Source organism: Ixodes scapularis, unplaced genomic scaffold (genome assembly GCF_016920785.2).
Source record: "Ixodes scapularis isolate PalLabHiFi unplaced genomic scaffold, ASM1692078v2 PGA_scaffold6__148_contigs__length_123643588, whole genome shotgun sequence".
Classification (NCBI taxonomy): domain Eukaryota; kingdom Metazoa; phylum Arthropoda; class Arachnida; order Ixodida; family Ixodidae; genus Ixodes; species Ixodes scapularis.
This window is the reverse complement of record NW_024609881.1, coordinates 39,833,520-39,850,735: the sequence shown is the minus strand read 5'-3', so window position 1 is coordinate 39,850,735 and position 17,216 is coordinate 39,833,520. Positions and strand designations below refer to the sequence as shown.

Here is a 17,216-nt window from a genome sequence, read left to right as displayed (position 1 = left end):
ATAACATGCCATAAACAAAATATAGACTTTACATTCAGGTTCCTACGAGCATTTCGAAAGGTACCCTTACGATTCTGATGTTGCACTTAGAAATAATATTGCGCACAGTATAAAGTTTGCAATTGACTGTAATGAGAGACATTTGTAGCAACCACTAGACATGTCCAAAGTTTCCACAATAGGAAGGCTGGGCAAATTGCAAAAGTAGGCATTTCAACATTAGGTAGGTTACGCGTAGTGCTCACGTTTCCTGCAATGGAGTACATCGCCGAAAGTCGTAAATCTAAGAAAGAACACATCGGTACTCATTATTTTTTGTCTTGAGTCGTTATGGGTGGAAATTATATGTGTACATTCTTGATGAAGATTTATATGCCTCTCCTTTTTGACATTTTGCATGGCAAGTCCAGTATCATTCTTCTGTCATCACGGATGAGAGAAGAATTATGAAAGGATGAGCGCCAAACATCATATGCCCTTCAGATAAGGCCAGCTGAACTAGAATAAACATAAACACAACGAAAAGACCACCCTACCTAAAAACCCAGTAGACATTTTTCCAGATTAATTTAGTCTGGATTATGGAACCGGAAATCCATCTGGAAATCTATCTGGATCGACAGCTACTGGAACCGTTCTGGAAATCAATCTGGGTATGTACTACTGGATCCATTCCGGTAGGGTGTCTTCTGGAAATCTAGCCGGATACGCAGTACTGGAATCCAGTCTGGAACGCAGTATTCTGGAAATCGGGTCGAGTTTAGTGGCCTCTCGATGCCATACCTATTATATATATGATAATTTAACCGGATAGGGGGATATCACAGCTGGAATCGCTCCAGGTCATAAGGCAGCAAACCAGTACTAGGATGCTGACAACCAAGCCTACAATAGCACAACCATGACGTGGTACATAAAACCACAACCATGACGTGCTACATAAAACACAGTACAAAATATGGCGGCTCTGCTTTTTATTCCACTTGCCCATTTAGTTCTTCTTTGCCCTGCGAGCAGCTGCCCTCTCATCAGCACGGTTGTTGTCACACAGGAAGTTAGACAACTTAGTCCGCATTGCTTCTAATCTTTCCGTTCTCGTGAACTCCCCCATCTGGAGTGTGTCGATCCGCAGACCCAGTGCAACTGAAAAGAAGAAACAACAACCAAACGTCAAACTTAAATTTTGTTCTGTCATATAAACATAACAGTTAACATGAAACTGACTAAGGAAAGCATAGCAGTAAGGTTCAATTATTTGCTGTTCATTCAAAATTCAATTGACACATTCCCTAAATATAAGCTTATTTCGCTAATATCCACGATAATAGCAAGCTAATTATTCCTAGATGAATAGCACTGCACTCTAATTTACTTGTCTGGACACTAATTACTTGACAAGCACCGGCACTGTTTAAAATTTAGTGTGGAAACATGCAATAATTAAATACAGTATGGCAAGGGCTCTAAACTCAAACTATTACATTTAAATCTCGATGTGATAAAGTCCCGTGGAGCTGAAAACTATTCAATTAAATCTGGGATTTCCTTTTCAGTGTTTCGATTTGATAACTCCAAGGTTTAATGTCGCGGCTCCAAGAAACTACCGCGGTCCTGTAGGAGTCTGCACACACCGGAAATGTCAGCCGTGCATTTATAAAATCAATCATCAAAAGCAACCCACACCATGCTTGGGCATAAAACGGAAATAAGCCCTGAACTCTCGAGAGAACGACAGATTTATTTCTCTCAAAAAAGCCTATAATCTTTGCCTGCAAGCGCCTTGTAAATAGTAGGTTCAGATAGTTCTTGTAACCTGCAAGCATTTTCTGAAAGCCAATCACCAGCTTTGAGTCTGTCCATGTCTCTACTCGCTGCACATTAGTTTCCCAACAATCCCATAGCGTTCTTCAAAATGCGACAGCGATGCAGGACTCCCCTAAAGTTGTTGCACACCGACAAGCAAGCAAAAGTGACCACTCTCTTTTGCAGCACTTCTCCGCCTGTTAGAATGCATTATTGCTTTACTTTGTTTCACTGTACAAGCTTCCCGATCCAACTGCAGGCACACTCTTAATGCACAGCAATAAATACAAGCATGCCTTTTACATGGTTCAAGTTTGTACCAGGATTTGTTTAAAGCCACCCACCTTCCATGGCATTAACCTTTATAGGGGTCAGCTCTTTCTTGGCTGTGGCCCCATCCTTCACCAAGCGCCGGCAGGGCAGCCCCTTGACGCTCCTGTCCAAGAGTTCCTCCGGCTCCCACAGACTCCGGGCGATCCAAGCAATAAACTTCGAGTCAGTTTTACCCATCTTTAGGGAAAGGTCCATCCGCTTCTTCGTTATAAACACGCCATTCCTCACGTGCACCTGAAAAAAGTTAAAGAAAAGCAAAGAAGTGTTGGCCCTTTGTATAAAAAAAAAGAAAAGAAAAAAGAAAAAACTGTTTACAAAGAAATGTAAAAAAAAAAACATTCGAGAGATACACTATTATCCAGTAAAAGGTGTCCAAGAACCAGAAAGGGAGCACTTTTATGTCTCTTTTGTAGGTGTCATATTGGCTCGTATAATGTGCTAGTACTACAAAAGCAAAACATCTGACAGGTTAATAATTTTTTTACCAGAAACAAATCTTGAGAAAATTTCTTGCCAGAACCTGATTACTTGTCAAAACCGATATTGCAGTTCCCTCTGCCTGGTCTCATAGACGGTACAAGGGAAAATCTTTCAGTGCCTATTTTCAGACTTATAAGAAGTGACAGGTCAAGAAAGTGTACGAGCTGAAGAAGGAAGCAGGCAGAAACTCGGTGTGCAAGAAAGGTTCCTCCTCTCCCATCCGAACTTCCTCCTTTCGAGCTTATACACTGTTCTTGACCCGCCACTGACAATAGGAAACCTAAACTCCTTAAAGTGCCAGTTGCTCGCTTGTGAAAAATTATACGAGCATGCCAACGTAGGTTTGCAAGAATGCACCCAGAAAAAGCTGATGAAGAGTGCAAGAAGGTTGCCTCCCACTTTTATATTCACCGTCTTCCCCACGGGTTAAAATGGGCTGCATAGCGATAATGGACAGACATTGCAGTTTTGAGCCGTAACAAGAGTAGCCAGATGTTTCTCAGCTTTGATAAAGCGCACATTCAATAAAATAAAAGCAATCCAGATGCAGTGGTTGCGCTACGATACTGTCAAGACCGGTTATAGCGAAGTCAACGGGAATCGGAAATCACTTCGATATATCCGCTCTTTCATTATAACCGACTTCGGTTAACAAAGTGCAAAAGGGAATGGGAAATTGTGATCGCTTCGCTGTAGCCGCTATTTCGTTATAATCGACTTCGTTATAACCGGTCTCGACAGTACATGGCACAAAGATTGTCCCTTGAGCCTTAATTATAAGTTTATGAGATCCCTTTTACAGACAGGCTAGTGTAAATTGGGCAGATGGGACAATACTTGAATAATTGATTAAAATACCATGTCAGTTCCTATAAAGGATGCAGGTCTTTAGGCTTGCCAGTACATTGTGTGATTGTGCTAGCAAACTGTGCTCATGTAAATGGCCATATGTTTAGACTGCAGAAAGCAACTATTGCAGGAGAAAGTCAAGGCGTATGTGATACAAGAAAGAAGGGATAAGGGATCTACCTGTGCAAGCCAATCTTCTATAGCTGTGTTAGGAAGTAAGGTGGCATTTGAAGTCCCAGTGAGCATCTCTCTATTTTAACTGATGTTTGTCATGTTTAGTTATGTTGACATCACCATGCTAAAGGCTAGGCTTGCAAACACCACACCTGAGCACAAATGATTCTATCGTGCGTCCCGCGTGCCTCGGCTACTTGGGCACTAGTGGCGATTAAAGCGACAGTTCTTCCAATTCATACTTCTGACTCTTCTGGGACATGACAGGATAAGAGCTGACCACCCAATCAAGAAATGTATGGAAAGTACATTTGATTCCAAGTAAGACACAAGAAGAAAGTGTTTTATAAGCACTTTGAAGTTTGTACCAGCCATTAATTCATTATTAAAGGTTATTGCCTCCAGCAATGAGCTAGTATGCTTTTTGTGCAATAGCATTGGGGAAGAACCCGACCACTAGGGCACATCCTTTGAAACAGAAACCACCACCATGAAAGGGTTAATAGTGTAGGACGTTGACAGATGAGCCAGAAATGTGCACAGGCCCGCCATACTGTTTAGTTGCGCTTTCTGGCTCAGTTCTGTAAGTGTAGTTTTAAGTTGTGCTCAGAGATGGCGCTTTTCGTGCAAGGTGACAGTGTAGTGCACTACCCATTGTACGGCTTCAACATTCAGAACAAGGTTGAAAAATAATGAAGTAAAATGCCGAAGATGTGCAAGATATGACCGCTGGCGAATCTTTCAATGTGCAAGATCTAGACGACGCTATAACACGAATGGGAGCCTACGACACTCATAATTCTGTGTCAATTAAGAGAATGTCATTAGCTCAGAACTGCAAAAGCATGTTGGACATCATTGCCGATATCACTATGACTAAAGAAGTTGAAAGCAAAGAGGACATGGACAAAAAAACAGTGATCACACAAAGCTCACGTTTGCAGATGGGATCATGGCCCTCGATACTTTAAAAATGTTTCTCAATATCCACGGCTGCACAGAAAGTGAGGACGGGCCGCGAGTGCTCTAGACTGTCCTTGTTGAACATTTGATCTAAGCACCAAGTAGCAATCACAACCTCTGGTTCGATGCTGCAACTGCTTGATAAGAAACGTGTTGTTGACCATTTGCTGGAAGCGCCGGGTAGCGATCATAAGCAGTCTGTAATGCGGCCTAATTCCCCATGATCGTTAAATTCTATTTAAATTAAATTGTCATGTTAGACTTGCCTCCTATCTCATTTGTAGCCCTGCTGAGCATTAATGAATATTACGTCTTCCCAGATAATAGGGTTTTTTATGCTAACCCATTAAAAAGACATATAAACAAAGTTTCATTAAATTTGCCTTACCATTTTAAAAGAAAATTACAGGGATTGACAGTGTCCAGTACATTTGAAAAATACAAGAAATCAAGAAAGCAGTCTAGCAATGATTTGGTTCTCTATATTTACCATGCCATCAACCTCCGCCAGCTCAGGAGGACAGTCAGGAGGGACTTCCTGCTGCTGTGCTGCAGCACCTGGGGCTATTTGCAGTGGCCGTAGCGGTGCACCGCCCGCTCGTAGCGGTGCAACATCCGGAAGTTCCGCAGGCTGTGCTCCACCAGGTTGGAGCCTTGCCTTTGCGATGAGCTCAGGTCGAGGACCAGCTGGTAGTGGTGTAGCCGCTGCGACGAACTCTGGTTGAGAACCAGCCTGTGCCTGTCCAGTCTCTGGAACAATCCTAGGCCGTGCGCAAGCCACAAGCGTCGCAGCCACTGCGACAGACTTGGACCGTGCGCCAGCCTGAGGCGGAGCAGCATCTGCAATAAACACAGAGTAATTTCAAAGCAGGTTAATGTAATTACAGCTAGAGCAAGACATGCAAATGTAGAAGGAAGGCTATAAAGCACTATAAATTTCCAAAACACAAGATACATTACTTCACTAACACTTCTATCTGAGCCTACCTTTGCCCTGCAGAAGGTAATACTGGTCATGCAGTACCGATGTTGAGTAGCTTAATGGCATCGTCACTCCCAAGTTGTACAACCGGGAATATTTGCATCAATGATTAATTGGAATAGCTACAATGAATTTGTCAGCATCATCTGTGACAACAAAAAATGTGAAAAAAAACAAACTCTGGGGAGTATTTACACAAATATATAAATTTATAAAATAATAATATAATTACCTAGCTAAAAATTAAACGCGATTTAAAGAGAGGAACTAGACTATCTAGTCGGGCTCGCGCTGGTTAGTCCCAGACAAACACTGACACAGCACTCATATTCAATCCATGCCCTGTGGTGGCCTTTCTTGGTGACGCAATGAATTTCAGTACTACGGCCTTGCTACAAAGTGCTGTTGAAAGTTTCTCCCCTCCCCCCCCCCCCCCCACTTTTTTTAACAGCTCTTCGAAGTTTAATAGTTATGTTTGCAGCTCTTAGGCCGTGTCACTCAAGCCACCCATGGAATAGACCGCAAAAGGGGTGGCTTCAGCAATAAAATTTAAACAAAGGAGGATGGGGTGCAGAAAAGTGTACAACCTCCAGATTTTTTAACAATATAACACGACCTCCAACCAGCCGCTACATCAGCGCATTATCATGGCATGAAGCGGTGTTATCAACAAGTAGGCACGTGTGCAGAGGCCATATGCCACAATGGGGAGGGAACATCTGCCCCCGAGGCTGTTCCCTAACCAAACTTAAGCGCTTCTCCTGTTGTCAGCACCGTCCCCTTACCAGTAATCGCCGGTCAGTTTCCTGTAGGTGCAAAGAAATAAAAAAGTAAAGAAAACGGCGTAGAAGCGAGTTTTGCTGGATCACGCAGAACAGATTTCTTGTTTATTGTATTTTGCATAAAATTACGCTGCTTGCTAAAAGAAAAAAAAATTCAAATTTCATGAATAATTTATTAGCGAATGTCATGGGTTAAATTTGGGTTAACAAAAACATTCAGACAATGTTGGGTATTAACACATTACTCAACAACCCTGGAAGGCCCAAGCTGACCGACCAACACCAGCTATGTAGTGTGGAAGATTCGTAAAGTGCAGGTGGAAGGTTTCTTTCATTTCCGATGTAGCGTGATTTCATGGCAAAACACACCGTCACGCCCTCTTTTATTTAAAATTTTTTAATAGCGGCAAGCCATTTCAAGGGAGAAAAAAATGCAAACAGTGCGAGGTGGCGCACCCCTCTTATCCCTGATTCAGAGTAGAGAGAGTGCAGACCGGTCATGCATAAGGTAACAGCGTAGCAGACGATGCCAACACTGGCGCATGCCTTCTCCATACACGCTAGTCTCGTTGATTTCAGCACTTCACGAAGTGGCGACACGGTGATTAAACAGCCGGTTCGCGCTGAAGAAGCCCAAGGCTGTCTGAAGAAGCCCAAGGCAATCTGCCACGTAAACACTTTAAAAGAGCTTTAATGAGCTGTACATGTATAAATCCTAATAAAGGCAGTATCGGAGGTGTCGAGGTCCCATTAGACGTAAAATATTCGTATTTGAAAATATTTGTCTCAATTCACAGTCAAAACGTTGGTATTCGCACACCTCAACTATTTTTTACTACTTATATAAGGCAAATAATTCAAATTACACAAAGGATGGTAAGCACTATGTTCCCAGCTTTGTAGGCAATCTTACATGAACATCCAGCTTCCACTAGTTGGCCCTCCATTTCGTCTTCACTGGCAAAGCCATGCGGCTCCACAGTGTCAAAGAGAGACCTCCGGACAGCTGGTGCAGTGCCCCTTGAAGGCTCTGAAAAAACAAAAATAAATTAATAAGGTGCAATCTTGGAGTAACATGGATTATAACAAACTTTTCAGTCTTGTAATGATACATCATTTAGCTTTTTTGTAATAAAAAATATTCATAACAAATTTAAAAAGTCGCACCCATGCTATTAATTATTGATGCAAGCAAACCTGAAACATGCCAGTCATTAAGACTTATCTTTTCGTGCTCAAAGGTTTAAAACCCTCAAACCTTATAATTCTTTTATAGGGGGGAGGTGGGTTTATATTCTTATGATCGCAAACACTGCTGCCCTATAGTATTTCTTACATTAAAGGTACACTGCAACTAAAAACAAAGCATTCTTTTAAACAGCCTTGTTAAGGCATGCATGTCACGAGTTGGCTTTTCCCTTGAAAAAAAATAATTGGAGCAATGTTTACAATACAAGACTCATTTTGGTTTGCATCTTTGCCATGTGCTAGTGCGCATTGACTGGAAAGTGGTTGCGACACATCACACCGAGCAACCCTTTTTGTAGCTTCGCCTAGGTCATCAAAAAATCCTATTGAAACATGTAACTATACAGCACTCGACACAGCTGAGCTTACAAGGCAGCGGAGGCTGCATTTGCTTGCTGGACAAGCAACTGACGGTCTTGCACCACATCATCCGACTCTGTGTGCACACACAGGCATAGTAAGAAGGGTCAGACGCAGGTGATTTATTGCGGTAAGCACATAGCTTTTACCACATTGTCACCATTGCGACCAACTGAGTGTGGGCGAGTAACCTTGGAATAAAATGAATCTTCAGAATATCTTCACAAAAGGAAGATGCAATTGCATGCAGTACATCCACTGACCTACGACCACTTCAAATTCTATGAATGCCTGTAACACGTACCTGTAACACCAGAGGCATTTGAGCTCGATGCCCCTTGCCCGCATCTGCAGGGTTCTACGGTTTCTGTAAGAAAAGGCATGGGAAATGAATATAGAATCACATTTTTTTTTATCTGACTGCAGTGTAACAATGCTATGGGAGTGAGTGGAGCCTATTTGATTTCTAGGTGCCCCAAATAGCACCATGTCCTATTTACAGCATTACCCAATGATATTGTGGCTGAGTTTTGTGTCACCTCATCAAATTCTTAGTTAGATATAGACCGTTCCATTAGGATCATAGCAGAGAGGGTAAAAAAAGAAAAAAAAATGCCCTTTCCCTTCACCCGCATGTCGTCCGCTCCGCCAAGTGGGCTGCACCTAGCATCCGGCTGGCGTACGAACTCTGTTTCAAATCGCGTCATTTTGGAAATTTCAAACGCAGATTTGGGTATGCCAGTTATCGTATAATACTATGCTAGATAAAAAGACTAACAGGGTCCAATCGCGCTGTAGCCTGCGTGCAAATAAAAAAAAAAATAGGGAAAACGGTGTCAGATTGGCCGGTCTCTCAGGCGAAAAATAAATCCGGCTGCTGTACCTTTTTTACTATACAAAGTTTGTACTGGTGTAGGCCTTTAGCGACCATGAGTGGAAGTCTGAAATAATAAATAAAAATGTGCTCTCCTGCCGCAATAGACGCAGTAGTTGAGGGTAGTACTGCTGGCTGACTAAACTGCCATTTAAGTAAAGGAAAAACGATAAGCTAGTTGATTGTTTACTGAAAAAGAACAACAGAGAGCTCTCGGCTGATTTTGGAGTAGCCGTAACTATTCTAAGAATGCGAACCACATCATAACGGCAGCCACGAGTAAGAGTTCGATGTTCTGTACAGCCCAAAGATGGAGGATGGAAACCTCCCGGTTTGTCGTCTGCTAGCGGAGTCGGGCGCGTGCCCTCTCTCTCGTTTTACCCCGCTGAACCAAAAACCCACTGAATTTCCCGGATGTATGGAGAGGGCACTGCTGTCGAACAAAATGGTGCCGTCCAGACAGCGCTAAATGGAATGGTCTATATGCACCACATTATGCCAGTCGAGAAAGGCATCCGAGGCCGAGATCACATAACACTCTTACGATGAAAAACGTGCATAAGAATTCTACGACAGCTTCCAAGCTGTCTTGGGAACTCCTTAGCGATCAACGTAGCCACACATCGCCTGAGTGACTTGAATGCTTTGCCGCGACAAGCAAGGGGCATTTGTTATGTGTGCTGCCCTCATGCATCCTGACTTCAACAGGGGTAGAAGAGAATGAAGAGCGTGAAACTACACAGGCAGGATGCAGCCCAGGTTTCTGCTGAGCGACCGAACTCGTCTCAATTCCCCAATTAGGCATAGACACGGCTAGCGTGACGCGCCTTGATGAACCAATGCAAGTGGTGCCCGTAATACATTGAGGGAGAGTTTCCTTCTTTCTGCTTGTTGGTTGGCCTTTAAGTATTCTTGGGCCAGAGTAGTGCTAGTACACCCATGCAAAGTGAAAAGCTTTCCAGCAATATTTCGTTGAACAGGACCTTTAGAGAAGACACTTTTTGTGAATCAGGCCTCAGATGTACTATCATGGACTTTGTTAGCTGTAACACGCGAGTGGCGGCCGTCCCGCATCCTTAGCGCTGCATTGCAGGCGACGTCCAAAGCTCCATGCATGCGCTGTGTGGCGGACTCGCTCTTCTCGCCTGCGAGCACACCCTCGCTTTGTCGTCTACCAGGCGTAGAGCAGACGACGCCGCAGCTCTCACCAATGTTCGCTGAACACGGTTTCGTATTCAGCAAACCGCCACAAAAAGGCGCCCACGCTTTCGTGGGCGCCTCTTACACGGCGCTTGATTCCCTGACTCACGGATAAGCGTCCGCTGGGCTGAGGGCAACCATCGCCCCTTATGCCCGTGTCCCACTAGAGCGACAGACAGAGACAAAAGACAGCGACAAGCCTCAAACCCATGCAGCATGTGATGGTACCTTTGACAGGCGTTGAGTCGTTTGGTACTCGTGAAGTAAGCAGGAGTGATTGCAAGCCTGCCAAAGATACCCTCGCGTGCATGATGCTCGTGTTTGAGCATAGCCTCCTTTATTCTACGAAGCCTCTCTAATCGCGAAAGACTCTGGTTTGAGGCTTGTCGTCTTTTGTTTCTGTATGTCGCTCTAGTGGGACACAGGCATTATTCTATATATCACGGTAGATTACGCTTTTTCTCTCGGAAAAGCTGCAATCAAAGATCTATCTCTGATTCACACCTGCTGCGCTCATATCCGTTCTCAAACACGTATGATCGAAGCATGCATTGCGTACACCTTTTTCTATAAAAAATATATAAATAAAATAAATATATAAAGGGTTTATGCTACAATAACTCTGCAATCTGTGCCAATATACATCGCCTGTATTTATTGATTTCAAGACCTGCTCAGTGTGGTGAGGATATCAGACGTGCAGAGACGGCTGATAACAGGTTTGTGCCTAAAAGTGGCGCCCACAAAACCGCGATCAGCGAACATTGGCAAGTGCTGTGGCGTCGTCTGCTCTACGCCTAGCAGTCGATAAAGCGAGGGTGTGATCGCAGGAGGGAATAGCAAGCTCGCCACACGGCGCAAGTGCGGAGTTTCGGATGGCATCTGCTATGCAGAGCTCGGGGTGCGGGACGGCCGCCGCTGGCATGTCACAGCTAACAGAGTCCACGATAGTACTGATACAAACAGTAGAACCTCTCGTAAAGGCTAGGACTGGCACACAAGATTAGGCCCCAATCTCTGACCAATACAGAGATGATATGAAGCTTGTTTGAACCACAGACACAGCAAATACCCGGGTTTGAATCTTGTAGCTTAAATTATCTCAGGGGCTACATGGTTGTCAAGTTACCTCCAGATGGGACGAAGCGCCACCCACGTCCAAAGGACGCTCAGGGGAAAGCACTTACCAAAAAAGTAGCAACACTGTACACAACCATTACTCTGTATGACTTATGTGCAGTGGCCCAATTTTTTAATAATATCAAGTGAGCGTCGACCGCCGGGACGGCCAGCGCTGCGCCGCGGAAAAATGCGGCGTCACGGGAGAGATTAAGCGTGTGCGCACAAAGCTCTTTCTGGTGGGAGCGTCGTCTGCTAGGCTATTCGGTGGACCGCACACAACCCCTGCTCATTATCTGCTGGCACAGCTAACCGCCTTTAAGCAAAGATCTGAATAGCGCTTGCTTGCGTGATACTGCTCAGGCGTGGCATAAACCGCGCGTCATCTCAAGTTTAATTTACTTTTTTTTTTTTTTTCATTTCATGTTTGCGTTTACTTTGTGAATACAAACAAAAATGAAAAATATGGTGACGGGACGAACTGAATGCAACAATGCATTAAACTATATATCGCAGACAATGCTACGAGGCATCGAAACCAATCCAGTGCTTTCACCCTGCCACGTGACATTGTGCTTCCCCGTGCAGTTGTACCCAATTGGAAGGCTACGTGACACACTTTTAGCGATGGACTGGCCAAGATAACTCGTAGCGTCGGCTGAGGTACAACACAAAGTGAAACGGAGTACAGACAGGGTTTCCGCTTGGGCTTGGTGTTTTGTACTATCAACTGCGTTGTTGCTGTCGTCATCTAGACTATGGTAGCCGGGTAGTCACAGTTTTCTTTGACTAGCGGGCGCGCGCACATTTTTATGCCTCCTCGAGTGCCCATAGAAACACAGGCATGCATTGTGAGAATGTCGATGGGTGGCATGATGCAAACGGATAAAGAAACAACAGTCGAGGTTACACATGCTAACATCAATAGGATTTTGAACGCATTTCAAAAGGTGGTATCGGCGGTGCACTTCGACATTGCAAGCGCCCTGCCCTCCTTTGCTACGGAGCAGGGGCTGAGTGCGAGCCTAGCAGACAACGCTCCCACCAGAAAGGGCTTTGTGCGCACGCACTTAATCTCTCCTGTGACACCGCATTTTTCCACCGCACAGCGCTGGCCGTCGCGGCGGTCGACACTCGCTTGATACTATTAAAAAAATTGGGCCACTTTAGAAGCTCACCTCTTAACTTCCTTTTACATCACAATTAAAAAAAACAATACACAAAATTAACATCAGTGGGGCACTATGAAACTTGAATAAAAAAAACCTGCCAAATGTAACTTACCAAGCTTTTGCAGCATTGCATTTGTGAGACGCTGAACCATCAGCTCCTTTTCAGACAGCCTCTTCTTTAGGCTGCGGTTCTCCCTGATCACCTCCCTCATCCTGCTTTTGGTGACGAGTTCGTCTCCGCTCGACTCGCTGTCCGTCCCGCAGGGACTCCCTGCCTTCTTCCTTAAAAAGCCGTCCATTCGCCTCAGCTTTGCCGCCAGCTTCAAGGTTTTCTGTGCCTTTGGTGGCACTCGATCCACCCTTCCTCTCTTGAACATGCAAGAATAAAAACAGATTTTTAAACATATCTTCGCAAAAAATGTCAAATACAGACCAGAATCCGAATATTGAAACACGATAGCCAGCCTTCTGGTGAGGACAGTTGCGATCTGAATGCGCTTGCAATGCCGCAGTTTGTCATAAGAAAAACCAGGGGTAATCAGTGCTTTACTGGCCGATCAACCAAGTACCCAGTTTGGCATGCTTGGGAGTGCGGTGTCAACACCAGCATATGCCAAACTAGCCACTCCATTAAAGGGATATTGAACCAAAATTTGAATTTAACATAATAAGTATGCAAAGTGTTTAACGGGGCACCACAAACCCCGAAACATCACTCATATAGAAATATCTCGGAATGAATGGCCATACCTGTGGAAAATGAGGACGCGATGGAGCGAGAAATGTGTTGTCGCGTTTATTGCTCAATCGCGTCCCGTTTTTTTCGAGAACTCCTAGCCCTTCTGAGCAGGACGACAATAGATTGTGAGTGGGTGGCAACCCGTGAAAAAAATGCTCATGAAAACGCCAGTGACAAATCCAGAGGATATCGTACCGCCTGGCAAAAAGTCACACTACGAAAGTACCTAAATGTGCCACTCCTGAAATTTGTTGGCTATAAGGAAAAGCAGCTTCCCAAAGAATATATTGAGAAGCTAAAGGTGTTTTGTTCGGTTGCTGGTACCTCCTCAGAGAAGCACTTATGCTATATGTTGCCCGCTGCCATCCAGAGCCGTATATTGGGAGAGTTTGGCCAGTGCGAGTGGCGACGGAGGCGCCGGAGAGGAGAAAAGCGAAGAAAAGAGGAGAGTGCCGAAGGAGCGAGAGAGAAAGAACAGAGAAAAGAGGAGACGACCGCCATTTTGACGCAACACTGTCGGCGCGGAGCACTCGAGGCTGCGCGTCGTCTGCTACAAGCTTATTTCTTTTTCGCTTGAAACAAAGTTTGCGTTTAAACACGGAGAAACTGAATTCGTTAGCTTTTTAAGCGACCGAGGAAAAACATTATGTAATTTTCTTGCCAGAGCCTGCCAAATAAAAGTAAAGATCCGAAATTTGGATGTCGATCCCATGCATTTCGCCAGGCAAATGAATGATAATGGCGGCCCTCGCCGCTCAGCTGGAAGCAGCCGAGAGTTCACGCACATGCGCTCACGCCTCTCGCTCTGCGTTGCGGGCTGATTGGCTCACTCGGGAGCAGGACGTTACGGCGGCGAGATCATAGACTTGCCAAACTCTCCCCATGTACGACTCTGCTGCCATCGAAGGCATTAAGAAGTTCTGGGGGCAATTCACGGGTGGCTTTGACAACTGGGGCACCTTCGTAGACTATAGCCATATTTACATTTATATGGCTTCAGTACGTCGACTCAAATCGTCCTTCGAAGGAAGCCGATGCGGCAAAGTTTACATGAATGCGCACAAAGCTCAACGCGAAGGTAGCGCCACGCCATGTCAAAGCTCAAAGTTAAAGCTGCACTTCGGCCGCACCATGTGACCACATTTTTCGGTGCATCGCACGTGAAGGCCTTTCGACGCTCTCGGCGAGCATAAATATTGTATCCGCTGTCTTCGATGCTGTGCAAGGAGTTACGAGACGAAAAAAACATCAAAATCCAAACGTTTTGGGCTCCGGGTCGGGCTGCCGGACCACTCTGGATGAGAGGCAATGTGCGTGCCGTGCACACGACCTGGCGAGCGGAATCGTTTCCAACCGCCCTGAGGACGCCACCGCACTTCGCCTCACCAAACCTTGTCAACCGCAACCAGACCCCGAAGCCGAAAGACTCCGACGCAGCCAGGAACGGCACCGAAGTAAAAGCTGCTTGTTCTGCGCTACCATGTAGTCAGTGCTCGGAACACTCGCCGTTGTTCGTGCTCGCACCGAAGCCTCTAGATACCCCCTCGGACGAGCAAGTTGTATTTCGCAGGGCTTGGATGAAGGCCGCCCTCTCCGAGCAGCTCATATTCCGCTCATTTAGTTTGGCGATAAAAGCTAGCGTTCCTTCTCGGGAGAAACTGCGGGTGACCACACTGAACCGCTCTCCGCCGCCACCGCCAAGGTTGGCCGCCACAATGTTCTCAGCTGTTCACTCGCTCCCGCAGCGAGCGCTGTCCCATAATTCTCCCCGTTCCAAAATGCGATGCGTCCTGCCGTTACATGGGTTGAGTGAATGCGTATTCGCCGTCTCGATCCACCTCTGTCTAGCGACTTGAATGCGATGCGCTTCCTTAGCGCATTATGCCCTTTACATGACCGCATTGAATGCGACAACTGGATTCGATACGACTAAGTCGCATTCACGTAAACGAGACTTATGTGAACATTACTGAATATGGTATAATATACTGTACAATAATAAAAAAATTATCAAATAACATACCTTGCTTCCCTTGTCCTCAAATATTTTCGGAACCACCATCCGGGACTTTTTACTGAGTTCCGTAATCAGAGTCTCTTTTGAATCTGCGATCCAAAAATAGATATCTTTGAGGCATTGACGCAAGGCAAAGACCAACCACCAATAAGCAGCTGGTCAATCAAAATAAAAGTAATGGCTTATTGGAATTAAAAAAATATGTAGTGCCTAGAGTACCACCCACGGCACTCTTGCAGAGCGTTCAAGTGTCGTCCAGGTAATCCACTCACACGTTGAAGTGCCGTCCAAAAGTTTAGTGTAAAACGCATTGTCAAAACAAAATTTTCAAAGCGTGGTAAGATGTCTGCCTCAGTACAGGCTTAATTTTTTTTTTCTGTCGAGCATTTTTTTTTTATTTTAATTTACGATTAACACTGAAAATAAACGAATGTTGTCGACGAAACTTCGCTGAACAAAAAAATATGTGACTTCCCTTCCGGAGGTGCATGGGGGCCGGCGGGGTGGGGCGGGGGGGGGGGTCGGACGGCACTGTAGACTACAGCCTTAAAAGTATGGGCTTATAATATCCACAGAACGAATAGGAACAAAGAAGTTTAGGAGCCAAGTTACATCATAGGCTAAGCCCGAGATTATTCCGATTTGTTACAGCGCTGTAGAGGGGCAATTTCGCCAATGCTCTATGGCGCCTGAAAGTCGGTCGCGGCCTGAACATCGGTTCATAGTTTATAGGTGTTCATTTACACAACTTCCACACAGCCAAGTGCCGGGCTGCCTCCTCGGCAGGGTACAGACAGGGAACATCTCGACCTTACGGTCCGCCAGTTCCAGAATGAAAAGATCATTATTCTCATGGCGCACAGGGCTCTAAATGACCAGGCAACAAAGCAAGACAAAAAAAATTAGTCGTTAGAAAAGACGATTTCTTACCTCCAAGAAGTACGACGTTTGCATCGTAATATCCCTCTTCTTCTCCATCACTGCCGCACCAATACGCACTAACAACTTTCTGAGGTATGTCTGAAGTACATTTTGGAGCAAAATTCTCTATTAGAGAAACCGGCATTATCGCTCGGTGATTATCTTTGTATTTAACAAGCGCAAACATAGCGAACGGTTGAACTTGCACAAAGAACTTGACCAAAACAAACGCGTAAGTGCCAGCACGTGCATAAACCGGGCTATGACTTTGGCTTGGATTGGATATGCAAGTATATAAATTCGGGCGGCGCAAAAAATTATTTCCACGATTAAATACTACCCATTACAAAAAGCATATACTTGGTTCTAAAAGTTAATTATTACAGTAATATTATATCATCGCTCTTAAATGCGTATTTGTTTTTACTTTTTTCGCAAAATTATTGGTTTTGATTTGACCCAGTGTGTTTCAAAATAAAGTTTCGACACTAAAATCAGGAACTCAACGTATCAAATAGAAACTTACCTCGAATACGTCTTTTACTTGTCCAATTTACACATTTAAATTTTAAGACTCAATTCCTATTAGAAAAAATAAAAAAAAAAAATAAAAATGTGCCCCAAATGGATTTGTTATTTTTTTTTATTTGGTTTGCACTGTAAAGTAGAGACTTGCATTTTTAATTTGTAGATGGTAGTAGTAAATAACGTATTTGATGCAAGTTTCAACTAGGTACGTTCAGTAGCGGATTTTTTTTACATGCCATTATTGAATACGTCTTTTACTAGTCCCATATAAAACATTTACACAACTTACCTCGAATACACATTTTTCGCGTTTACACATGAAGATTTCAATAGACTTCTTCCAACATCGAAGCGTCCCAACGTGTACCACCCAGTGCACTAGCCACTCAGTCTCGGTTTCGATTAAGCAGCATCATTCCTTGTCATGACACCGTGGCCGAATACGCTGCTTGCGTTTTCGATTATCTGACTTTTCACGAATGTACAATACCCTCATCCCCGAGCGATACAAAACGAATACCGGAGCACTTTCTTTGGTTCACGAAACGCCGGATATTGCGCGTGCGTATACAAACGCAGTAAGACGTGGCTTAGCCACTTTACCCCACGATTGCATCTTTGAGCTCAATTTCAATAATCCTGTCTAGTACCAGTGAACCACAACAGAAATTT

General features: G+C 44.6%; 1 protein-coding gene across 1 annotated transcript; it reads right to left on the bottom strand.

Annotated features, from left to right (window-relative positions):
- Positions 1 to 631: 631 nt before the first annotated feature.
- Positions 632 to 16,287, bottom strand: LOC115330628. Its single transcript, XM_029992498.4, has 8 exons — positions 16,026 to 16,287; positions 15,102 to 15,184; positions 12,452 to 12,707; positions 8,279 to 8,341; positions 7,280 to 7,396; positions 5,093 to 5,442; positions 2,148 to 2,370; positions 632 to 1,143 (listed from the first exon to the last, which is right to left on the bottom strand). Exons 1-8 carry the CDS (start codon positions 16,201 to 16,203, stop codon positions 992 to 994), a joined length of 1,422 nt encoding a protein of 473 aa, XP_029848358.2. The 5' UTR covers positions 16,204 to 16,287; the 3' UTR covers positions 632 to 991.
- Between the last annotated feature and the right edge of the window lie 929 nt (positions 16,288 to 17,216).